The sequence below is a fragment of the Oryctolagus cuniculus genome, chromosome 13, assembly GCF_964237555.1.
Source record: "Oryctolagus cuniculus chromosome 13, mOryCun1.1, whole genome shotgun sequence".
Taxonomy (NCBI): domain Eukaryota; kingdom Metazoa; phylum Chordata; class Mammalia; order Lagomorpha; family Leporidae; genus Oryctolagus; species Oryctolagus cuniculus.
Genome location: NC_091444.1, coordinates 60047685 through 60074644, shown reverse-complemented (window position 1 = coordinate 60074644; position 26960 = coordinate 60047685). Strand labels below are relative to the sequence as shown.

At 36.7% G+C, this 26960-nt stretch overlaps 1 protein-coding gene across 1 annotated transcript in view; it reads left to right on the top strand.

Annotated features, from left to right (window-relative positions):
- The window catches only part of RYR2 (ryanodine receptor 2), a gene marked incomplete at its 5' end in the record, with an annotated part of 557937 nt that overhangs the window by 373339 nt on the left and 157638 nt on the right, over nt 1-26960 (top strand). The window contains 11 exon segments of the mRNA NM_001082757.1: nt 844-964; nt 4677-4846; nt 5965-6185; nt 7447-7537; nt 9742-9882; nt 11220-11383; nt 14218-14296; nt 15821-15910; nt 16683-16820; nt 22490-22567; nt 24498-24573. Coding sequence (NP_001076226.1) covers nt 844-964; nt 4677-4846; nt 5965-6185; nt 7447-7537; nt 9742-9882; nt 11220-11383; nt 14218-14296; nt 15821-15910; nt 16683-16820; nt 22490-22567; nt 24498-24573 — 1369 coding nt within the window.

Here is a 26960-nt window from a genome sequence, read left to right as displayed (position 1 = left end):
CAATATTTGCTTTTTTTTCCCCCCTCTATCAAAGTGAAAAAAAAATCAGAGAAACAAAGAGAGAAATCATGCTAATTAGCACTTGGTCTTGTTGATGTGTCTTTGTTAAGAGTGGAAATAACTAAGTTATTTGATAAATGACTCACCGTGATCTTTATAACTATTGGTTGAAGCCTCCTATCTGTCAGAAATCATGCTGTTGTCTCATACCTATGAAAGAAACAGATGCCCACCCTGGCTCTTGGAGACTGCAGTCTGTTCCAGAGGCTCCCTGAAATTCTTAACTGTGTCCAGATCCACAGGAACCATGGGTACCTCAGTAGCTGATGGTGATCTGAAGAACAGGTGGATAAACCCATCCTTAGAAGAAGTCTGGGTGGATATAAATGGCTATATATTAATTTCTTATCACAAAGGAAGAAATAAGCTAAATCAATCAGATATTAGTATATGTTCAATGTCTGAGGATCATTATTTTCCATTGTATTACCGCTTTTGTTATAGGTACATACTTGTATGTAATTTGAAGGGGTGGTTAAGTGTTTATCAACATCCCAGGTTTTCAGTATTTTCTTATATATTGGGGATATAAAATCTATAGTTTTAATAGATAAACCAGCTTGTCTACACAGTACTTTATGTATTTTGGTGTATGTTGTTGTTGGAAATGGTTAACGTCTCTGTACCTAAAACAACTGTTTCTGAGAGTGATCTGGCTTTATATGTAAACTTAACAGGAATTCACTTTACGCTTGGGTACCATGACTTCAAATTGCCTTGGTATAGTTATAACAGTGACGTTACAAATGATTCTAATATTCCTTTATTTTTCTTCCTGTGTAGTTGATTCATGCTGGTAAGGGAGAAGCCATCAGAATCAGGTCTATTTTGAGATCCCTAATTCCATTGGGAGATTTGGTGGGTGTGATCAGCATTGCTTTTCAGATGCCAACAATAGCCAAAGGTAAGGTCAGCTGCCATTCTATTCTGTGTTATGCATTAAAAAATTGGAAGACATAGTGTTCTAAATAATATTATCAATATTCAACTTGCCTCCCTTCTGCTCCCTGCCATATGGTTACACTGGGCTTCTTTTAAAAATAACTATAAAGAATACTATTTTGTAAAATATTTTCTATTCTCATTGTTTTTTAGAGGTTTGTTTTTTGTTTTGAAAGACAGAGAGAGGGGGAGAGACAAATAGAGATCTTTCATCCACTGGTTCAATCCCTAAATGGCCTAAGTAGCCAGATCTGGATGTCAGGGGCCTAAGCACTTGGGCCATCATCCACCACCTTCCCAGGAGCATTACCAGGGAGGTGGATTGGAAGCCAAGCAGCCAGAGCTCAAAACTTGGTCCCAGTATGGTATACCAGCATCTTAAGTGGTGGCTTCACTTACTAAACCACAACACAAGCCTTCCTCCCCATTCTCCTTTCTTGCACTCAATTCCTTAATTCATACACTTGATAATTCTCATTGTCACTTTCTTATGATGCTTTCCTTCTCAAACCAGTGATCATAGCTTTTAACTTAATGATCTAAATCTCCTCTATGTTGAAAGTGTTCAAGACTAAGGAGAAAATTTTAAGATACAGTGAATTATTTGATAACTAAGGTACCTCGCATCCCAAATTATACTGTTTTAACTTTTTCAAGTTCCAGTTTTTATCCAAGTTGCCATATTTTATTGGATATTTATATATGAATTATTTTATATAAACTTCTAACTTTGGATTAAAAACAAGTCAGAAGTGAATGTTGTAATCCTTGTCTTTTGTTAATTATGCATTTTTAGTTAAGGCAGGCTGTGATACTGCAAGTTTAGAATGAAGGGGTCTCTCTCTGCATGGAGGTTTCTCACCCTGTCGGGTGTATGTTATGACACAGTCAACTCTCATGTGTGCTAACCTTGCAAGTCCAAATCTACCACGAGATGAGAACTGCCGTGGTAACTGAAGACTCATTTGAACTTAAGGGAAAGTTGAAACTTGACAATTCTTCTCTCCCTTTGACTTCCTCATTTGTGTCCCTTTCTTTCCCCATTGTGTGTCTACAGGTCATACTGCCTGACTTCTTTAAACATTTCTTCTAACTCATGTGTATGTAGTTTTAGCATCTTTTCTTTCCCTTACATTTTGAGCCACAAAGTTAACACTGCCAGGACAAAGAGTAGTAGTAGTGGCACAGAGATTAGGAAATGGAGAAAGGCTACAATTGGTGGTAACATTAGTTAAAGCAAAGAACCAGAATCATAGGCCCTAAGAATGTTCAGTTTTCATTTTCAGAATTGGTTCAGAAGCCTCCACTTCCCTACCCATTTCTTGTGAGGGTTTGCCTTCACTAGATTTCAAGTTTTCAAGTTGTTTTTGCCCATGTTCTACTTCATTGTGCTCTAATAATATTTTCTATGATTTTTTCCAAAATTATGTAGTCTGTTGTCTACATTGAGAGAGTTTTTTTTTTTGAAATCTCTCAGAATCATAATGAAAGCTCATTTTTAAAGCACAATCCATTGGTCATTGGTGAATTGCTCATTTTCTCTTTCACTCCTTTTTTGCAGAGAATTTTAGATAGAAACCATACGTTTTTATATTGAGGTTGCAGTGCATTAACTGCAAAAGTTTAATCATCAGTATTTCTTTACTTCAGTGGCAAGTCAATTGGTACTATAAGCTCCACTAAGTAATAATAATGGTCATTATATGTTCTGTATTTAGTGTGTGAACTTCACCTCTATTAGTTGTTAGTTTGTTCTCTCAGTATTAGCTAAGGCCATCATCTTTAAGCTTTTTTTATATCACATTTATTATTGAGCTATTATTAGCTAAGGCCATCATCTTTAAGCTTTTTTTAAAATATTTATTATTGGGCTTTAGAATAATAATCAGAGAGAGGGAAGTTCAGACAATTAGAGGGGCAAGGCCCTGGTCTTGCTGCTGTTGGCACAGGTAGGCTCGGTTAGCCAGTCTGAGGCATTCGCTATGGGACTATGAATACAGCAGGTACAAAAGGTGAACCCAGTGGGCCTGGCTCAAGTTCTTCATATTCAACCTTTTCTGCAAGTCTGAGAGAAAGAGTTAATCAGCTTTGTTGTCTCTGAGTGTTTGAGGAAATAGTAAAAAATCAAACAGCACCAGATGCAAATCAATGAACCTTGAGCCCCAGACAAATTTAGCTGTGGCATTCATTAAAATGAATGTCCATTTAATAAATGTTAAAAAAATGAAGTGTATATTAGATTCAATGAGTTTCTTATTCTTTTCACATGGAGATATATATATATATATGTATGTATATAAACTCTCATAAATTTAAATTCCCTATAGACATTTTTGTAGAAGCAGTTAACTGGAATTTCACATATACATTAAATTGAAAATTATAGCACATGGATTTAATACTAAGGGTTAAATCACCTTTAGAGTTTAATCCCAATTCTTGTTGGTTGAAGCCCAGCTTTGCCAATTACTAAGTTTACAGCCTTTGACAAGTTACTTAATTTACCTAAAGGTCAAGTTTCATCATCTATTAAATGAGCATCACACCACCAACCTTCCTAGTGGGGTTGTGGAAATTGTATGATAATATCTATGACTTCCGTGATACAGGGCCTGACAACAGCACCAACCAGAAGAACTATTATTCTTACCATGTGAGGAAGGGAAAGTATTTGCTGTAATAGACATTGTTATTATAAAGAATGGAAGCTATTGAGTACTACCCTTTAATCTAACTTTTTTTGAAACATCTGTGAATTTTCATGATTCATATATGAAATTCATTCATTAATTACAAGAGAAAACAGAAAAGTTGTCATTTTATTTTAGTATGATTGGATGATTATGGTCATGTGTCATCATTTCCTGGATTCTTCTTTATTCAATATTTCATCCATATTAAAAATGCTGTGACATTATTTGTGGAATTATGCCATGTGTCATTAGCATAATTTGGCATAACTAACATGATCAAACAGGAGCAAGTCATATCTCCTGTATTTTAAATTTTCACGGAATTCTATAATTGATATTGATGATCCCTAGCCATAGGACTTAAGGAGTTATTATGAAGGAATCACTATTCTATATAGGCCCCAGGCATTAACTGTTGATAGAGAAAATAATAGGACTCTGAAATAACATTTTAAATGTTGCTAAGTACAATTATGATGAACACTTACAGGTATTTCATATGAAAGCCAAAATGGTTGTATAGAGTTGTTGCTCATTTTGAATTGTTCTGAGCTTTAGAAATGTAAATGTGCTAATGTTATCATATATGGAGTACATGAATTTTATTAATATTTCAGAAGAGACTCTCCTCAAAAAGAGGGAAAAGCCTACTTTATATTTTGTATAGTGTCCACTTCAAATTTTACAAGATAAACTCAGGATGCCTTTTGGTTTCCTTCTCAATATATAAATAAAGATACATCTTCATTATATATGCAGCTAACAAACATGATTTGGGAGTCCAAATATTTATATGACCTTGAATTTAAATTGCATAACCATTTTTCCTCAGCCAACTTGTTGGAGGGTAGTAAAAGAACAGAATACTATTTCATTGATTACTCTTTGTAAAACATGAGGAGGCTGGAAAGAAGCCATGTGAAATCCATATATGTATAAGGCCTGGCTATTGACACCAACATGTCACCTTCTCTCTTTTAGATGGGAATGTGGTGGAACCTGACATGTCTGCGGGGTTTTGCCCAGATCACAAGGCAGCCATGGTTTTGTTCCTTGACAGGGTCTATGGAATTGAGGTGCAAGATTTCCTCCTCCATCTTCTTGAGGTTGGCTTTCTGCCAGACCTGCGGGCTGCCGCCTCTTTAGATACGGTAGGATTTGAAAAACGAACTTCCTGTTTTTTTCTCTCATGATGTTCCTTCATGTACATTATGATATTCTTTCATATACACACACATGATATTCTTTCATATACATTCACTCGTTTGTTACAACATTTGTTGAGTACCTATTATATTTTTAGGCAAGTAGTGGATGAACAGAAAATAAAATAGACTATGTACTCAAGGAATTCACTGAATAGTGAAACCGACAAGCTCAAGAGTGTGATACACATTCTGATAAGGTGCATTAGGAATCAATTAGAAATTCATTTAACCCTCATTTTGGAGGTCGCAGTAACTCCTGTTGATCTCTGGTTAATGTCAAACTGTATTTTGGCCTGCACAGTTATGCTTCTCAATGAAAGCAATTAAAATATTAAGATTTAATGGACATTGTTTAATCATGCCAATTACAGTATCATGCTAATTTCTTCATTTGCTAAGGATTAGATAAATTAAAATCTATCCTGCATATCAGTTACCACCCATGGAGAATATACCATTATCAGTGTAAAAGGTTCTTTTGTTAGAGACTTCATGGAATAGTTTGAAGTTCCAAATGTTTTTATATTAGTTATAATATTAATTTTATTCATTAATTTTGTCACATATGTGGCTATTATTTGTTGCAATTGGCAATAGCCCTTTCATGAAATCTGTTTTCACCTGAAATTCTGATCTTAAATAATATAGTTGATAACCTAGTAAGACATTCAGTATTTGATTATTGATGCTAATGTACATGAACAGAAATATAAATAACATTACCAAATAGAATTCACAAAGGATTTATAAGAATGTGATCTGTATGAGAATAAACCTCTTCCTATCTCCTCTGCCAGCAATGCACAAGACTCACATCTTTGATATCATTGGTGTCTTTATCTTCTGTAGATCCTACCACTGATATTCTGTGATATAACCTGAATCCTTTGTGCTTTGCAAGGAGACAGATAGCTTTGCATTCGTTTTTATCCATTTATGAACAATTTGTAATCAGTTGCTTTTAGTGATAAAGATCATATGAACCACATTTAAAAATATGTATTTTCTTTTTCATACTGCAGACACAAACACAAATGACTTTCTATTCCATTCCTTTTCAGGCTGCTTTGAGTGCTACAGACATGGCATTGGCCCTCAATCGGTACCTTTGCACTGCTGTCTTGCCTTTGTTAACAAGATGTGCTCCTCTTTTTGCTGGCACAGAGCACCATGCTTCCCTCATTGACTCATTACTTCATACCGTGTATAGGCTATCTAAGGGCTGCTCACTTACCAAAGCTCAACGGGATTCCATAGAAGTTTGTTTACTATCTATTTGTGGGTAAGTAGACAACTATGTGTGCCAGTAGTTTTCTTATCTGAGAAAGAAAATTTACTGTGTAACTCTAGCAAACTTACCAAATTTGTAAGAAATTTCTGCAACAAAAAATTAATTCATTTTAGGTAGTTCCATGTGCTGGAGTATGGGTCAGGCCAGGAGTACTCCTCCAAGCCTCCCTAGAGTATCTAGGTAGTGGAAAATGTTTTTGATGAATGGATAGAATGTTATTCTGGATGATCTGGGGAGGATGATTATATCAGGAGTCCTTGGCTACTTGAATGAAAGATTAGTAGACTATCTTTTTGACTGTGTGTGATGATTTTAATTCTCTTCCATTAGAAAAGAGAAAAAAATGCCCTAATTAAACATTTTTAGACAGCTATGATAGTGAAAATTTCCTATGTATGGCAGTGCAGAGGCTGAATATTTCCTTCATTACCCATTGCTTATGGGTAAGTCTTAATTTAAATGTTTTAAAATGAGATCAAGAACCATATCTCCCCATGCTGATGGTGAACATGATCATTCTGAATCCTCTGGCAAAAGTGATGGCTCCTTTCTAATGGGCCAGTAACCCTTGGAGGACCAGCCTGGCAGTCCATGGGTGAGGGAAGGGTTTGTACTTGCAGTGGAGGGCATGGGTCGGGAGTTGGATGGCACTGAGGGCAGTGTACAATAAAGGATGTGGTTCAGTAATATCGTTGACTTGAAATTCTGGAAAATGGAATCAAAACACCTATCTCATAGGTTTTCCAAATATTAAATAAGATGACATGCTTGGTGTTGTCTGACACAGTAGTTAGTTGTTCACGATGTATTACTTTTCTCTGCCTTCCTCTTCTAGCAAAGCTGCTGTCTCAACCTTTCTTCCCTCTTTCTTATTCCCATGCTCCCTGTTCTTTCTGATTCCAATCATCTGCTGGAGTGAGGGAGGAAGCATTTAATATAATTGATGCAGGGCGTTTTTAGAAATTATGGAGTTGGAAGTTGTGGCTGATGAGGAAGGAAAGGGTAAAAGAGGAAGATCTAGCAGATAAGCAGGTGTCTTCACATTTCAGGGACAGAGGTGTGTAGGGAAATGTAACATCAAATCTAGTGATGACTGGCCAATCTTAAAATTAGGAACACCTAATTAATACCATCTGCAGAGAAGTATAGGTGCAGATTCTTGGCTCATATAATTGGAATTGTCTGCTAATCAATTGTCTACTCAATTTAGACACATTTCTCTTCATTATTAAAACTGAGTTTGTTTCAACAGCCAATTGCGGCCTTCTATGATGCAGCACTTACTCAGAAGATTAGTATTTGATGTCCCGTTACTAAATGAGCATGCAAAGATGCCTCTTAAGGTAAGCTTAGAAAATGGTGTGGTCACTTGATTACTGTTTGCTTTGATTCAGTTTCCTGTTACATACATTTCTCTTCTGTAAATCATGTTTGGTCTTTGATAATAGGAGATTTTCCACAATTATGAAAACGGGTGTCGAAGTTATAAACATGTGTGCATTCAATCTGAAATAGATAAGTAGTAAAGATCATGGACATCCTAAGATTGATTTCCATGGAAATCAATGGGGGAAAATGGACCACAAAGAAAAGATGAGGCAAGGGATTCTTAGGCTAGAAGGTACGGTCACAGACATGGCATAAAATATTATTACAACCATAGGGAATAACGAGCTGGCTTTAGAAACATTTTCTAAGTTGGTAATCACATGGCAATTTCCAAATGCCACTCCACAGAGCTCAACAATAACCCCTCTATGTGTATAGTTGCAGATTGGCACATAGTATAGATAAGTCACAGGGCCAACATTGTGGCATACCGGTAAAGCCGCCACTTGCAATGCCAGCATCCCCAAGTCCTTGAGGCCCTACACCCATGCAGGAGACCTGGAAAAACTTCCTGGCTCCTGACTTTGGCCTGGCCCTGTCCTTGCTATTGCAGCCATTTGGGTTGTGAGCCAGCAGATGGAAGACCTCTCTCTTTGTCTCTCTCTCTCTCTCTCTCTAACTCTGCCTTTCAAGTAAAGAAAAGAAAAGAAAGAAAAGTCACTGATATTTTCTCTGGCTACCTTTACTGTTCTCTTCCTGAACTCTCAAGTCATTACTCATTACTTAATTGGGAACATCTTCCTGTCATTTAGTATCATAATCCAGTATAGTATAGTCTGTACCCCAAGATCATAAGGCAGTATAATGGACTTTTCAAGCTGAGAGATACTGAGAAAAGATACAGTATCACTTTTTAAATATGCAATAAAACGCTTTCATACTGCAGGTATTTTTATGCTAATTAAATCAAGTTTGATCTCAATATTTTGCCATTTGAGATTCCTCAATTTTATGTATGAGTATTTGTGTGTATCTGTTTGCATGTGCTTGTATTTTATAACTAAAAGGATGACTTAAAAGGAAATATTTTTATAATAAGAGATGGTAGTTAGAATTAGCTTTAATATAATCCTCCACCTAGCGGCGCCGGCACACCGGGTTCTAGTCCTGGTCGGGGCGCAGGATTCTGTCCCAGTTGCCCCTCTTCCAGGCCAGCTCTCTGCTGTGGCCCGGGAGTGCAGTGGAGGATGGCCCAAGTGCTTGGGCCCTGCACCCCATGGGAGACCAGGAGGAAGCACCTGGCTCCTGCCTTCGGATCAGCGTGGTGCGCTGGCTGCAGCGCACTGGCCGTGGTGGCCATTGAAGGGTGAACCAACGGCAAAAGGAAGACCTTTCTCTCTGTCTGTCTCTCTCACTATCCACTCTGCCTGTCAAAAAAAAAAATGAATTAGCTTTAATAACAATAATCTTTTTCAATTTATTTTTCTCCATACTTGTAAAAAGAATCCATATATTTGTGGCTGATCCATATAGATCATTGTATTAAATTGGCAAATATAGATAAAGGAAGAATTACCTAAAAAGCTAGCAGATAATTGAGAGGTTATATCCTTGTCTTTGAACTTCCCATTTAGTTTTGAACATATAGAATATAAATAGGTAAAAACTCAGCAATACATTGCATTTGTATCCACAAAGAAGTATAGATAAAGAAATTGTCCATACAGAGCAGTCTTGAAGTTTAAGTATGGAAGTAATCTTTTCTCAAATCATAAAGTTTGAAGGTTAAAGGAGAGAGAGTAAAAAAAGTCATGGAGGTAAGGTTCTCTTATTGTGCTTGTGGGTCACCTTGACATCAATCCTTTCATTTTTCCTCATGGATTCCAGAAGGTGGCAGTTTATAAAACTGTGCATTAGTGATGGTAATGAAAATACAACTCTGGAATATATAGATATCGAAAAACTTTATAGAGAATACTTTTCAAGACAGAATTTTAAAGAAACCTGGGTATCAGGTCCTCATGTTGCAATAAATATTAAAATTCATGTAGAGATAGTATACAAGGAAATAGTATTGTCCCAGAGAATTTATATGAGATTGAGAAATTTTGCTTCAATTGACCTTATCACATAGGAATCGGTGCCAGATGAGGGGAAATGTGACAAGTAGGAAAGTTATCTTTTGCTCACTTGCTTTTGAAATTGTTTTCCCACAAAGCTGCTGACAAATCATTATGAAAGATGCTGGAAATATTACTGCCTGCCTGGAGGGTGGGGGAACTTTGGTGCTGCCTCAGAAGAGGAGCTTCACTTGTCAAGAAAGTTGTTCTGGGGCATTTTTGATGCCCTGTCTCAAAAGGTAATTTAATGTTTATGGATGTATTTGTGTTGCCAGACTGACAAAAAGCCACACGTTTTTGATATTGAAGACATTATAGATCTTTCTCTTTTCTCAACTATCAAAGATTGAAAATAAGGTTCATATTGATTTTTCATGCTCATTATGGTAACACTTTTCTTTTGTGTGAGAATTTATGCATTTCAGAAACCTGCCCCATACTTGATTAAGCTTCTGGGGCATTTGAATGTAGGAGGTTTGGACCCAAACTCTGTCTAGTCACCTCTCTAATCTTGTAAATCCCAAAGAAATTATATCAAATATAAAGATAGAAAAAAGTAAAATGTTATAAAATCACAGTGTTCCAGTGGCCTGCTGAGTGACATCTGCCTTCCCTGGGAAGATTTCCTGCACCAGTCACTGATGCCTTGTACATTCAACATTCCTTTAGAGTTGCAGTTTTATAAGGAAGAGTTCATGTATTTTTCAGATGACTGGAAGGTAGTGATTTCAGAGAAAATCAGGATGTCTTTTTGTATGCTCATTCTTAATTTAATCAAAATTAGCTTGAATTCTCAGACATTATTTGATGATTGAAATAGTATAATCAGTAGTTGCTACATAATGGGGAAAAATTTACCTCTGAATACATGTGTAGCCATCTTTTGATGCTTTTTCTTACTCAATGTCTTTTGATAAGTAGAATCTCATTAAATGTGTAGATGTTTTTAGAATTATATACAACATTAACTTAATTATGAATATTTAAATCAATTCAACAATATTTTTATTTTTAAAATCTTTAACTATGAATTAAATGTTATTCAATTAATATACAATTATACTTCTTTCCCCCAATGTTTTATGCAGACTTTCTGTAGAATTTCTCTACTAGTTAGAATTTTATTTTTCATACCTTTGTAATTCAGACCCATTAAAATTCCTCACTCTATTATGTTGTCATTTATTTGTTTTTCATATGTTGACATTATAAAGTGGTACAGCAGTAATCTATAACTATTTGTAGGGAATATAATCCTCACTGGGTGATATTATGTTATAGTAACATTTTATAAAAATATTCAAGTTTACTTCATTTCAAACATGGGAGGATAAACTTTTAGAGAAGTAAAGATTTTATTCCCCTCAAGAGGCACCTGGCATAAATCTAACTACAGCTTCTCTTAGGTTTGATAGGAATTCAGGCTGTATGTTCCATTTCTTAAAGGATCATCAGGGAGTTGAGTTAGCCCAGGGTAATTCAGATTTTCTTCCACATTGTAACATCCACAGTGATCATACTGACAACTTTTGCTGTGTAGTAATATCACATTTTTTGATCCTCCATTTCTTCCCAGAAATATGAACAAGAACTTTTCAAACTGGCACTGCCTTGCCTGAGTGCCGTTGCGGGAGCTTTGCCTCCAGACTACATGGAATCAAATTATGTCAGTATGATGGAAAAACAGTCATCAATGGATTCTGAAGGGAACTTTAACCCACAACCTGTTGATACCTCAAAGTATGGACTCTTTCTATTGCAGCAGATTTTTATTGTAAATGATGTGTGAAGTCTGAAATTGAATAAGGTACTAAAGTGAACTTTCTCTAATACATGCCCCTTTAAATTGGTATCCTTTTAATAGGGGTCCCTTTAATTTATGAAACAATAGTGGTAACAATGATGATATACTAATATCAGAAATAGCTAAATTCTACCATCTAGGATACTCAACATAATTAGGATTGTCTATATAGAAATATGTTTTATTATCTATAATAATGAGAATCAAGAAAGTGTATCAGTTATATATTTAGTTGGAATTTTACCCCAAAGGTTTGTTGTTAATAACTGTGGTCAATCTCTGTGTGGCATGTTTCACTTAGCATGACCCCAGCATGCACTGTCACACTGTTCCTAAGAACAGCAGGGAATCACTACCTCTCAGCAGGGCCTAGGACTCCCAGCTGATATTCAGCATCATAAAGCACAGCATGAGATTGAAGGGACAATCAAATGAGTATTCTTATGGAAAATTTAGTGCACAGTTAGAATGTAGTTTGACAATCTTAAGCAAAGATAAAACAATGTTGTGTAATATTATGAAGCTTTTTACTTGTACTTAACTGCCTACATTGTCCTACAGTAAGATGTTTGTGTACTTCAGGTGTTTGAAGTCTCAGCATTTTGTTGTTACTGTCTTTAAGTAGGACCATGGTTCCCCATTTGCAAGGAAAGCTGCACCTTTGTGCCACGCTGTCTTATTGATTTCATGGTGACTCAGCAAGATGAGTTTTAGCAAGGTAGTCACTTGGTAGTTATCATCCATGGCTTCTGGATTTGCTTGGGAGTTCAACTTTGAGGCTTCTAGGTGGCCCCCAGCCAGGTTGGCTTCCCAAAATTCAATCAAAACTTCAACCCAAGTGGTATGCCATTAGTTTGATAATGCCTTAAATTTGCATGTTTGGTATTTGATGACAGTCCTGTGAGAAAAGACTCTACCCCCCAGTATTTGGCTTATGTGATTGATCCTTTGTATCTCTTCCAAAGTAAGTAAACCAAAATATCACATGTTCATATTCCTACATGGGTAAGTGTGTGATTTGCTAACATATACTATAATCCAGGATTTTAAAATAACTTTAATCTCATGGTTTTAGTGTTGATGAATTAAATCAAATTAATTAATAAGTAGTGGGCATGTACATTAATTTACCTAGGATTGGCCCTTTGGGGACTTCTTAACAAATTTGGGTTTACATGGAGATACCAGTAATCTCTACATGACTGTGAGTTCTAAAAAATTTATTGTATCTTAAGTGTTTGTATGTCATACAGTTCAATTACTGACTGATAATTTTGCTAGACAAAGAACAGGAAACCAGCACATACTAGGCTTTATTTACAATTAGATTCTCAGAGATAATTGCTTTAATAACTTATATTCACTAATCAATAGAATTATATATATGTTTAATTTTCAATTCAGGTGTAAGTTTAATGCTCCTAAGTCATACATTTCTCATCAGACTAGATCATCCTTGCATGCACTTGACATCTGTTCAAAGGATTGAATATTCATTTGAAAATGAAAGGAATCAAAAATATTATATCAAAATCCTAAAGAATGGGGAGCAAGCATTTATCCTAGAGGCTAAGATACTCTTGTCCCTTATCAGAGGGCAAGGATTTGGATTGCATTCCTGTTTACAGCTTTGCCTAGGTCCAGCCACAGACACTGCAGGCATTTGAGGAGTGAAATATCAGAGGAGACCTCTCTCTCTCTCTTTCTCTTTCTGTCTCTCTGACTCTCAGATAAATAATCGAAGCTTTTAAAAAATCCTAAGGTTTGGGGTTTTGGCTCAATTTTTAAGACATTGCTTGGGGCACCTGCATCCCATAGCAGAGTGCCTGGTTTCAAGTCCTGTGTCTGCTTCCCATTCTAGCTTCCTGCCAGTGAACACCCTGGGAAGCAGCAGATGGCACTCCAAGTAGTTGGACTCCTGCCACCCACACGGGAGACCCAGACTGAGTTCTAAGCTCCTGCTTTTGGCTTGGCCTAGCCCCAACTCTCGGATATTTAGGGTGTAAACCAACAGAGCAAAGGCACTCTCTCCCTCTCTCCCCTTCTCTCCTTCTCTCCCTCTCTCCCTCTCCCTCTCCCTCTCCCTCTCCCTCTCTTTCTCCCATCCTCACTTCCTCCCTGACTCTCTCACCCCCACCTTTTTCCCTGCCTTTCAAGTAAATGATGATAAAAATCATGATTTAGGAACTTTTCTGTATAGTAGATATCAGTGGTTATATATAGTCACTGTCACATATGGGACATTAATTTTTAAAGTTATTAACATCACAAGTTCTATAACAGTTTAAGTTTTAGTGCATTAAAAAAAAAGTGACAGGTTGGGGTTTCAGCAGTCTTTTATTTATATATAGTTGTTACACAAGGGATTCAAGTCTAAAAGAAAGAACAGCTTCAAATAAAGAATGTGGGAGAAAAGTATACTGTTATACTTGTTGACTCTCACCATATCTTGATTTAAGGTTTGTTTTTCTTTTGTATATAATCTATTATCTTTAAACATATACTTATTTTTATGTTTTAAAATATATTTTAATTATGTTTATCTGGTACATGGTTGATTATATTTGTTATATAACACATAATAAAATATGAATCAATATAAAATGAGTAAATAAATTATCTGCTTTACTTCTATTTTTCTGAGAATGTACAAAGGTTTCTTAAAAATGTTTAACAGTTATGCATTGATTGGGATCTACACATTCATAAGCTATGAATAAAGTGTTAAGTCATTTTCCTGTAAATCAAGCTTTTTTCTTTTTTCTCATAGTATTATAATTCCTGAGAAGTTGGAATACTTCATTAACAAATATGCAGAACATTCTCATGACAAATGGTCAATGGACAAGGTAACAGAGTATAATGCTTTCTAAATCAATATTATTAATACTGTCAATAGCTGGCCAAATATTTTTGATCATGACTTTGTTATGTTAAAGAGCTTTATCTAAATTAGGAAAGAGCTTTAATTACTGCATGCTAATTAATTTATCTAGCTTTTCCATATGAGACATATGTGAATGTTTTCATCAAACACAACTTTAGGGTTCAAAAGATCTATTAATTAAAGTACAAATACAGTTTCTAAACACATACTGATCATGAAAGTATAATGTAACTATAAATAAGAGCGTTAAGAGGAAGTGTTGACTTTAAGTTTGGAATTTACTTTTAAAGGAAACTTTATCAATGTAGTTTTACATTAGATAAACTCAAAGTTTTTTTCAACTTTTAAAAATAAAATAATTCACACTTTGTATGTATTTTTCTTTTACTTTTTTATCATCAAGCAGATCTGTAGTTCACTAATAATGGATTACATTGGCCAGATGTTATGATTTATTTGTGTTTTCAAGATAAACAACTCAAGTGAGAACATCAAAGCAATTCCATCTGTGAGATATTTCTACACATTAAGAGATTTTAGTATGCCTGAGTATTCACATTTAAGTTGAGCCTAGTTTAAAATTGAGAGAGGGTGGTTAACACAGGTTTGTTAGAGAAATTCAGTGAGATGGTGCAAAAATCTAAAATAAGCCTGTAGTGAACTGGTGAATTGAAAATCAAACAGCGAAGGCTCCAGCGTATGTGCGTGTGAGGTAGTGCTGCACTGTCATCGTGCGAGATTTCATATTCGGTTTCACACATGGCTCTGGCCAGCCAGTGCCTTATTCCCTCTGAGAAGCTCTTTCATGGGTGTTTTGGAACATGCACATGTGGCTCTTGGTTCAGTACTTAACTGATTGGCCAGGTGAGCCAGTCGGCATTTGTTTTATATAAAGATTCCAGTAAGTACGGAGTGAGTGGAGTTGATGATGGAGAGGAATGCTGCAAGAATATTACAGCTATTCTAGGCTAGTTTCCTGAATGCCACTGACAGACATGAAATGCTATATGGGAGTGGAGACATGCAGATGATCCATTAATGTGGCACCAATGTGTTGAGAGATAACTTTATATTCTCAAGAATAAATAAAGCAGGTAACATTACTCAACAGTTCTTCTGAGGTGCATACTCCAGTTTTCCAGTTTGATATACTCTGTTCCAGCTGGAGTCACAAGATGTGTAAGAATAAATGTCATGATGATCATGTTTTCTTGCAGCCTCCTCTTGGGGAAGTGTTTGTTGAGATAATCACATCCCTGGGTCTGCTTAAGAATGACAGGGTGCTTTTAATCTCTGCATTAAATGATTTATTCCAAATGATTACTGAAAATAATATGGTAATCTTTATGTTGACTTATGCTGGGTAAAATTCAATTCAGACATTTTATCATTGTTTAAATATATGTAATCAAACACCACTTAAACACTTGTACACTTATGAAACTCTAAAATTAATACACATTAAAATTTTTATGTTATCTTTTAGTTAGCAAATGGATGGATTTATGGAGAAATATATTCAGACTCCTCCAAGATTCAACCCTTGATGAAACCATATAAACTATTATCTGAAAAGGTGAGAGGTTGTGTTTTGTTTTAGTCTATAAGATTTTAATGTTTTTAGAAGAGATTTCCTTTCTTACATGTTTTCTGGTTTAAATCTCTTTCATATTTACTATTTTTAGCTATATTCAAGGATCCTTTTCTTTTCATACATATCTTTCCTTTTTTTCTCCCGTTTCTGTCAATATTTCATGGGCTGTTCTTATCTCTCCTTAATAGCCTTTGCCATTTCAATTCCTAGTCCTCTCATATTTTAAGGACTTAAGGAAATATTATTATGCTTAATACTTTCTTGAAGAGAGGAGATAAAGTAATATTTGAATATGATTGTTATATATAAGTTTTGATATATTTTACTTCTTTGAGGGGAAGAACATCTTAACAAATAAAGTTATAGGGTTTTCTAGTATAGAGGAAGAGTTAGTTCTGTTTTCATTCAGATGGTAGAAAAGCCTCTACATGTGTATTTCCTAACTTGTCAGTTTTTCTTAATTGTGTTTCTCTTTTGTGGTTTCTTCCTAACATATCAGGAGTTGGGGAGTTAAAGGGAATTAACTTCTTAGATAGAATGAACCAAGATCCCTTTTAGTAGCATTTGTAAGACTAAATCTCAGCTCACATTCTGCTTTTTAGAATTTTGACTCTCCTTTTTAATTTTAAAATAAACTATTCTACTCAAAGTTTTTAAAAATGAAGGCAATCTATTTCAGAATAGAGCATTTAAAAATCTTTACTCTTTATATAACATCCCTGTTTCTTAAATTTCTTTTTTTTTTTCTATCTAGGAAAAAGAAATTTATCGCTGGCCAATCAAAGAATCTCTCAAAACTATGTTGGCTTGGGGTTGGAGGATTGAAAGAACCCGAGAAGGAGACAGCATGGCCCTTTATAACCGAACTCGTCGTATTTCTCAGACAAGCCAGGTATGAATCCAGGGGATGAATCAACCGTAGATGTTACTTTGACAGTAATATTAACATTTATTTAGCTATCACATTTTTCAAATTGAGTGGTTTGAAAATTCTAAAGATTAACAAAATTTAGAAGGGAGAGAAAACATTATTATTCTTCAGTTTTAAGTGAGGTTAAATCATGAGTTAGGCCCTGGAGCTTCTAGGTCAAGTCTTACTTTTCCTGGCTAGGAATGAAAGAAGTTTCCCAGACTGTAAGGCTGTGAAGTTTTTCTCATGAAGGTTGTAAACTATGTTCATGTGATACACGAAGGTTTTGATGCATTTTTTTCTTCATTCATTTCCAGTCACAACTGAATATGGGTTCTTAGGGAACAGTGGGGTGGTCAGACAATAGAGACTCAGATCCATAGCCTGCATGGGTGTTCCGTATGGTGCACTTGGACTTCTGTCCAGTTGCCAAGGGAAGATACTCAACCAGACAGAGCATGATTAAAGATATAAAACCCTAGTCAGAGGGCTTCATGCTCAAGACAGCAAAGTAAAGCATAGCCCTGACCTGAAGAAGCTAGAGTTCAAGGTGAGAGCCAAACACCACTGCAAGTTTACCTGAGCTATTGATCCTGGCCTTTTCATTTCCTCTGGAAGTTAAACCTGCCTCTGACTCCTCAGACTACTCTGTATTTGGTTTATACAAAATATTGTTTATTACTGGGGCCAGCGCTGTGGCACAGCGGGTGAAGCCCTGGCCTGAAGTGCCGTCATCCCATTTGGTACCAGTCCAAGATCCGGCTGCTCCACTTCCAATCCAGCTCTCTGCTATGGCCTGAGAAAGCAGTAGAAGATGGCCCAAGTCCTTGGGCCCCTGTACCCATGTGGGAGGCCCAGAAGAAGCTCCTGGCTTCGGATCGACTCAGCTCCGGCTGTTGCAGCCAATGGGGGAGTGAACCGTTGGATGGAAGACCTCTCTCTCTCTCTGCCTCTTCTCTCTGACTTTCAAATAAATAAATAAATCTTTAAAAATCATTAAAATATTGTTTATTACTGTTTTATATAGATATTTAAAAAAACACATATTTGAGGTGCAGAGAGAGACAGACACATACAACAAAATGCCTGTTGGCTGCTTTACTCTCCAAATGCCTACAATGGCCTAGCCCAGTCGGGAGCCAAGAACTCAATCCAAATCTCCCACTTGGGTAGCAGGAACCCAATTACTTGAGTGTAGCCTCCCAGGGTCTCCATTGACAGGAAACTGGAACTGGGAGCTGGAGGCAAGAATTGAATGTAGGCACTGTGACGGGAGTTATAAGCATATTAACAGATATCCTAACCTATATGCCCAATGCCTACATCTGATACTCTTTTGAACAAGTAGATGAAGGTGTTAAAATATGTGCTTCGTATACTCCATATATGGACTTTTACATGGATTATGTTCTAATTTGGGCATATTTTACTTGAAATTCTCTTAGGTATTTATCATGTGAGCGGAAGGTATAAAAGTACTTCTATTTTGTATATGTAACTTTTCTATGCAGATTAGCTTCTCTTAAATGTGCTTAAAGAGACATTGTGTACAAACAGCATACTAGGAAATGGGAATACAGGATACATAGTAGGAAATAGGAAAACAGGATAGTAAGATCTGCTTTTGATCCTGAAGACTCACAAAATGAGTTCAGAGAAGGTCAAGGTAAACCTACTACAACATAGTATAATAAAGGTTTGACTTGTGCTATGTACAAGGTACTGCAGACTGTAGGAAAAGGGGTGATCTTTTTATTTTCCTGATTGGTGGATGGTAAATAAGAAAATGATGGTATAATGGAGATGACTTTGAACCTTTACATGAAAAATAAGATAGATTCTCCCACTACTTTGATTGGGGCTTTGAGGTTAGAATCGCGTTCAAAACTTGATTCGGCCGTGTACTGTTTATATGATATACTGAAATATGTGTTTTAATTATTTAATATCTCTTGAGCTTCTTTTTTCTCATTTTAAGATGATAAAAAGCTATAACTATTTTCAGAGTTATTTGGAAGATTAAGCAATCTTTGTGTCTTGCTCATGCTAACCACTCATACAGTACTTGCTATTGTTTTTATTATTGCTGATAAGTTTAGGGCTAATGTTAAAGCTTCAAATATGGTGTGTATTCCAAGCAACAGGAAATTATATCAGGTACGTTCAGTCTTTTGACCGTCCCTGAAGAACAAATATTTATCTATACTCATTAAACTGGTTTCAGGAATTTAAATTTCATCTATGTGAAGAATATGGTCTATGAGGATATTAAATACTAGGGAATATTTTAAAAACAAATACCTTTCTTAATGTCAGCTCTATTTTATTCATTTATTCAATGAAATTTACGGACTCTAATACTGAGGTTTTTTTTTTTTTTGGACAGGCAGAGTTAGAGAGAGACAGAGAAAGGTCTTCCTTTTTTCCTTGGTTCACCCCCCAAATAGCCGCTATGGCCAGCACACTGCAGCCGGCGCTGCGCCTATCCGAAGCCAGGAGCCAGGTGCTTCCTCCTGGTCTCCCATGCGGGTGCAGGGGCCCAAGCACTTGGGCCATCCTCCACTGCCTTCCCAGGCCACAGCAGAGAGCTGGACTGGAAGAAGAGCAACCAGGACAGAATCTGGCGCCCCAACCGGGACTAGAACCCGGTGTGCCGGCACCGCAGGTGGAGGATTAGCCTAGTGAGCCGAGGCGCCGGCCCCTAAAACTGAGTTTTAAGGCACACATTTGAACTATTTTCATATCTGTAAGATTAGACATCATTTTATAATCCTAAAGGTGATGACCGCTGGCATGTGCTAAGCCTTAGGAATACTAAAATGAATAGGATTCAGCCCAGGCCCACAGATTTTTAATGCACCATGGGAGTGGAAATGATCAACACTCAAAGAATAACAAAGTAAATCTTTTGGAAACATAATGCTAACAGTTGAGTGGTAAAATGAATCAGGAAACAGTGAGATTGAACCAGATTTCATCTTTTTTTTGCACCAAAATAAACTTATCTTTTAATCCCATTTTCCCAGAAACTTTTGGAAGTATCTTGGTATGAAAATGGAGGCAGGGAAGTAGTCAGAGATGGTTACCATAGATTCCAGCTTCATTAAGTGAAGTAAAGAGCATGCGCGTGCTGAGTGATAGCAAGAAGAGAGTAATGAACTTGACTTTAGATGTTGTAGTAAATGAAAATAGGATTCCCAAACATGTCCACCCTGTAATCATGGCAACTGTATGAGAACCGTGTTGGTGCTCGTAGCTGTGGTGATAGTGTAATAGTAGCAATTATAGGCATTTGCCAAAATGAGCAATTTCTGTGTGCCAGGCTTTGTATTCAGGGTTTCTTGCATTCATTGCCTATCCATACAGGCCTTCAGGGAAAGTAAATTGCTATTTAGTGTAGCACCACTTAGCGGGTAGTTCAACAGAATCTTGAACATGATAAGTGACTCGCCTCAGGCCACACCAGTTGTACTTGGTAGGGCACTGGGCATCTGTAAGTATGCCTCTGAACCTAATTAGCTGCCTGTGGGATGGGATAGACAATGGTATTATTGACAGCTGGAGGTATGAATAGTTTAATGGATAATTTTGGAGGGAAAAAGCAAGGAATTTTAGGCAATTAATGCCTATTAAATCTTTTTCTTTCTTTTCATGGAAGCAAAAATATGTGGTAATCAGATAAATGTGATGACAGTGGGGAGGGTTTGAGGGCTAAAAAAGATTAATTTAAAATGCTGCTGAAGGGAGTATACTATTAGAGTGGAATTTATAATTTTTTATGAACATAAATAACTGACTTGTGAGTGCTTCACTAGATAACTGAAACCCTAGGGACCATTTATAACTCAGGAATCATTTTTAATTCATGTTTGTTGTTTACAATTGAAATTCACTATTTCCTGCTAAATCATAAAAGCCTCTGTAATAAACTCACAACCGATATAGGTATATATTTTACAGAAGACCACAAGCTTGCTTAGGTCATGGAAAACCAGGTATTTTTAGTAATGTATAGTGTCCATTCCATTGTTAGATGACCCTGAGCATTGGGGAAGGCTCAGAATTGGAAGTCCAGAAACCCCAAAGTTGAGTATCCCTCATGAGCCTGTAAATCTTTTTAGCATATATAAGTATACCTTTTATTTTACAAGCAAGAATGTGAACTTAATATATCTTTCCAATTTACTTTTATTTACCTATTTCTAATAAAAGAATATACACAGTTATGAAATGCATCAGTATATAATTTTAGGTTTATTAGCAGGATCTCCAACTCATTTCTGTTGTATGCTTTCACATAATATTCCATGGAATGAAACAAAGTAATTACCTAGGAGAGCAGTGAAATATTCTTAAAATTGGTGAAAGAATATAGTTTATTTCTAAAAAGCAAAACTTAGGGGCCAGCTCTGTGACACTGTGGGTTAAAGCTCTGACCTGCAGCACCGGCATCCCATATGGGAGCCTGTTTGAGTCCCAGCTGCTCCACTTCTGATCCAGCTCTCTGCTAATGTGCCAGGGAAAGCAGCAAAGGATAACCCAAGTCCTTGGGCCCCTGCACCCATGTGTGAGGCCCGGAAAAAACTAGTTGGCTCCTGGCTTCAGATCCGCTCATCTCTGAACATTGTGGCCATTTGGGGAGTGAACCAGCATATGGAAGACCTCTCTCTCTCTCTCTCTCTCTAACTCTTTCAAATAAATAAAATAAATCTAAAACAAAACTTAGAAATTGAATTTTTATCAAAAAGATTTCTTGTTAAATCATTGGTGAGTACTGTATGTTATATTGTTATGATTGAATAAATAATTGGATATTATCCTAATATTTGGCCTTTAGCAACTTTTGTAAATTTTGACCTCTTTGTTAACTTTTTGCTTGGGTGAGGAAAAGTAAATCTTTCATTGCAATTGTTTGAGATTTGTAAGAAACTCAAAAATACAATGGCCTAGGGCCAATGTTAAGCCACAGCTTATGACACTGTACCAGAGTACCAGTTCAAGTCCTGTCTACTCCATGCTTCCCATCCACCATCTTGCTAATGTGCCTGCAAAGACAGGAGATGATGGCCCACCTCTTGCCTTCCATGTGCCAGGCCTGGATGGAGTTCATGGCACCTAGTTTTGGTATGGCCTGGTCTTGACTGCTGCAGCCATTTGGGGAGTGAACCAGCAGATCAGAGATCTCTCTCCCTCTCCCTCCCCTCCTTTTCTCCCCTTCCCCCTCCCTCCCACTTTCTTTCCATCTCTCCATTTCCTCATCTCTCTCTCCCTTTCTGTCACTCTGCTTTTTAAATAAATAAGTAAATAAATCTTTTAAAAAATGCAATAGCCAATTGCCTAATGTTTCAGAATTTTGAGTTCACTGTGTAATTTGTTGATCCTGATTTATTAGCTTTTGGGATTGTCAATATCTAAGGTATTAGGGGTATATCATTCCATCTTATATAATTATCAGACACCCAAGTATGATTTAATTTGCATGATATGTTTGCAAAAGCACTTTGTGGAGGTACTTGACAGTTTTATCTGAAGAAATGTTGGATTTGAAAGTTCATTTGCCTTGCATTTCTAAATCATTCATGTAAGTCTTTCATTACATGTTTTAATGAGATACTGTTTACTGTTCTGTGTTTTTCACAAAAATGACCTAGGTTTCTGTAGATGCTGCCCATGGTTATAGTCCCCGAGCCATTGACATGAGCAATGTTACACTATCCAGAGACCTGCATGTAAGTACTACTAAGTTGTAAAAATGTTCTCCGAATTTTGTTTTTAAAAAACATACTGAATACTTTCCTGCATGTATTTTGCAACATGAATTAGTTGAATGTGGTGCATGCAATTTATAGCTATTATGTATCTTAACTTTTTAGTACTATAAAAGATGATTCATTATTTCCCATTTAACTACAGTTTTGGTTTCTAAGATGTAAAAATATTAAATGGCAAAATCCAGAAACAAACATCTTATGAGTTTTAAGTTATATATCATTCTGAATAGTATGATAAAATTTTGCTTTGTCCCTTTCCATCCCACCAAGGGTGTGATTTCTCTTTGCCTAGTGTACCCAGGCTACACAACAACCGCTAGTCACTTAGTAGCCATCTTGGTTATCAGTTTGACTATTGTGGTATCTTAGTGCTTTTGTTCAAGTAACCCTTATACTACTTACTAATGGCCCCAGAGTGCAAGAGTAGTGATACAAAGAAGACAGAAGGACATAAAACAGGGAAGAACAGATGAATTCTGAGCCCTATGTGGCATCACTGCAGAACATAAGAAATTTATTTATATAAGGTTAGGTTCTTATCCAAGGTTTCAGACATCCCACAGGGATCTTGGAACATGTCCCTCTCGGATAAGGAGAAGTACCCTATAACTTCCTTTGGATATTCTTCAATAACATTTTCTTTAAAGATAACATACATTTAAAAAATCCTAGTATAATTGCTATATGTGAGAAAAGAGTTATTAATTAAGATGTGCTCATGGGACATGTTAATTACTGTTTAAAAATATGTATTTTAATTCCAGGGAAATTGGTGGCATTTTGCTAGCTTTATTCCTATTCCTCACTGTTCTCTCAGTACCAAAAAAAAAAACAAAAACAAAAAAAAAACTATGGCTGATTTGAATAAAAGATAAAATTTGTTTCCAGAGAACATAACCTAATGGGTCAGTATGAAAATCAAGCAATTATATTGACATTGTTAGAATTAGTCCAAGAAAAAATATCAATTCCATGTACCATTAAAATACTTGCTTTGCCCTGGCTTGTTTTTTCTCTTGGTAATTTCTCTTGTATGAGAATGACATAGTGGATTTGTAAAACATAAGCAAAAAGAGATAATCTTTTCAAAATTCAAAGGCTGCAGAGAGGTTAATATGGCTTATCCAAGCTCTCTCCCCTACTTCAGAGAAAGAATAATATGGAACTCAAATCTTTGACTATTCATCCAATTTTCTTATATGTTTTTTTTAAGATTTATTTTTATTTATTTGAAAGAGCTGCAGAGAGGAGTAGAGACAGACAGACAGAGAAAGGTCTTCCATCAGCTGGTTCACTCCCCAAATGGCCGCAATGGCCTGAGCTGAGCTTATACGAAGCCAGGAGCCCCCTCCTGATCTCCCACATGGGTTCAGGGGCCCAAGGACTTAGGCCATTAGCAGGGAGCTGGATTAGAAGGGGAGCAGCCAGGACATGAACTGGCAGCATTTGGGATGCCAGCACTCACTGTAAGCCGGGGCTTTAACCTGCTATGCCACAGCGCTAGCTCCTGCCTTATACATTTCTTAGGGCTTAGGTTATCTTTGAAGATTTCAGAAATTAAAATAAGAATCATAAAGAAATATTTTTGTTAAAGTCCATAGATATTTTTAAATTTCATTATTGAATTAAGAAAACCTATGTCCTTAAACATTATAAATAACAGAGTATTCCTATAAAATCACCTTTATTCACTTGGTATATAATTTCACAAATCATTAGAATTCTCTAGAGTTAAGAGCCAGGCAGGACAGTCGAGTTTATCTTTTAAATTCATTTTGGAATTAATACTCTGATTTATTCAATTAAGGCATATTTTGATGTTACAAATTTGAAAGCAGAGTTGTCTTTTTAAATGTAACTTAGCTCTTAAATATTTTGTTTATTTAAGGCTATGGCAGAAATGATGGCTGAAAACTATCATAACATATGGGCAAAGAAAAAGAAACTGGAGTTGGAGTCTAAAGGTAATGTTTTCTACAAAACTTTGTTAAAAAGCAATTGAGTTCAAAATGTAAGTATATAATATGCATTAAATAATCAGTCTTCTTAGCATAAGAGCTCATTATGTGAGATTGGTGCAGATAAACCGAACAGATTCAAGGTAGAAAGTCTGTAATCTCCTGACTGCCAAGTATATCTGTCTTGTTTCCCAGAATTTGAGTGGCTCTCTCTTACCTATTTTGGCATACATAGGCCTCCCATCCTAGTATCTGATATGTTCTGTTAATTATTTTGTCCTCTCTCTCTGGGTCTTATCCCCGACTTAAATTTCTCCTACCTCCACCTTTTTTGTTCCCTGTCTCAACCTCTTCTTTTTATATAGCCAAGTTCTGTGTCTCTTACATGCTTTTGCTTGTCTTCTCCCTTGTTTCCAAATACGAAATGACCTAAACATCTCTTAGTCATTTCTCAAATATTTTCTTACCTTATATGCATTTAATATTTTTGAACTTCAATGAACCCTACACTAATAGTCTCTTTCATTGTTATTTACCTGGCATTGTTTTATGCACATATTACTGATAGTATTTGTGTGCACTTCCACTCTCATTAATGTTTTCCTATGTGGATTTTTCTCCCCCAGAGTAAATACATTTTTTCAAGTTCAGGGGCTAAACTGTATTCTTTTGTAATCATTATTATATTGTTCTGGGGACCAAGGAATCTTTGACTTCTTATTTATTGAAATAGGTAAAAATATTGGTGGAAAGGATTTTGAAAGCTAGGCGTGTTAGATGGTTAAAGGTAAAACTTGTTCTATGGTAAGGATAGTAGCAGACAATAGAGTAACCCATTCCAAAGTTGCCTAATCCCACATGCAGCTCAGGGCTATGCCTGTTGTACAAGCAGTCTGTAAACTAATGTTAAATCAATGATCAGTGTGTCGACTGGATGATGGATGCATGCATACATGGATGCATGAATGGGTGGGTAATGAGTCATGAAGTTTTGCTTAGAGAAATTCCAGAAGGGGCGATTCCCATATGGGTAGTAAATAATCGTGAGCAGATTATGTAAAAGGATCTGTTCATCTTATACCAAATATGTTTCATTCACCGGGGCTGGGTTAAAATTTAAAGCAAAAAGCTTACTACTACCCTTCTACATAGTATGTTAGGAAATCATTATTATCCTCATTTCTGGGCCAAGCATAGACTTCCCTATATACAATGATTCCTTTAAGACATATCACTCTGAAATAGAACATCCATGCCTCTGTATCCAGCCTGAATCAGTCCATATTTTTATACTGCAGAGTTGGAAAACAGAAACAGTTGACAACCAAATGGTGAGAGGGTGGAATTAGTCTTCCTTACTCCACACAGGCATCTCCTTTGTGATGGAGCTGTACTGTGTAGGACCCTAACTGAAGACCATCAGGGAAGGTGTTGAAATATGCAGTTCTAGGGCCAGAGCCGTAGCTCACTTGGTTAATCCTCCTCTTGCGGGCCGGCATCCCATATGGATGCTGGGTTCTAGTCCTGGCTGCTCCTCTTCCAGTCCAGCTCTCTGCTGTGGCCCGGGAAGGCAGTGGAGGATGGCTCAAGTGCTTGGGCTCCTGCACGTGCATGGGAGACCAGGAGGAAGCACCTGGCTCCTTGCTCTGGATCGGCGTAGCTCTGGCCGGAGAGGCATTTTGGAGAGTGAACCAGTGGAAGGAAGACCTTTCTCTTTCTCTCTCTCTCTCTCTCTCTCTCTCTCTCTCTCTCTCTCTCTCTCTCTCTCTCTCTCATTGTCTATAACTCTACCTGTCAAATAAAAAAAATATGTAGTTCTAGATTCTGGATTTTAGGTCATTGAACAAAGAAACAGTATCATGGAAAAAGAAGTTAGATTGAGACTGTGGTCAAGGTCAGACAGAAACTCAGTGTCTTTTTTTTCAAATTTGCCCTCTGCCCCAGGGATGAGCTGTATGCTTAGAACCTCATTTTGTCTTTCCAACTTCATTTCCACTGCCCATGGTCTCTGGTTTGGTGGCCTGTTTGCTGTGTGTGTGTGTGTGTGTGTGTGCGTGAGTGGCGGACCACTGGAGGACAGACATAGGAAAGTTAGAAACTATATAGAAGCAGTGCAAAAGGTGCACAGTTTCATTTCTACCCATTCTGATCTCTTTTATCATCCCTGCGTTTGCTTGCAGTAACCTGCTTTGGAAAGATGTAAGAAAAATTCACCTGTTCCCTACCCTTGTCTTCTGGTCTTTAGTGATGTCTCACAACTGCTTTAGGAATCTGGAAGAATTTAGGGGGCACCAAGTACCATAAGGGGTATGTTATTAATAGGAATAAAGAAGTGAAGGGGCGGGACCAGCACTGTGGTATAGCAGGTAAAGTTACCACCTGCAGTGCCAGCA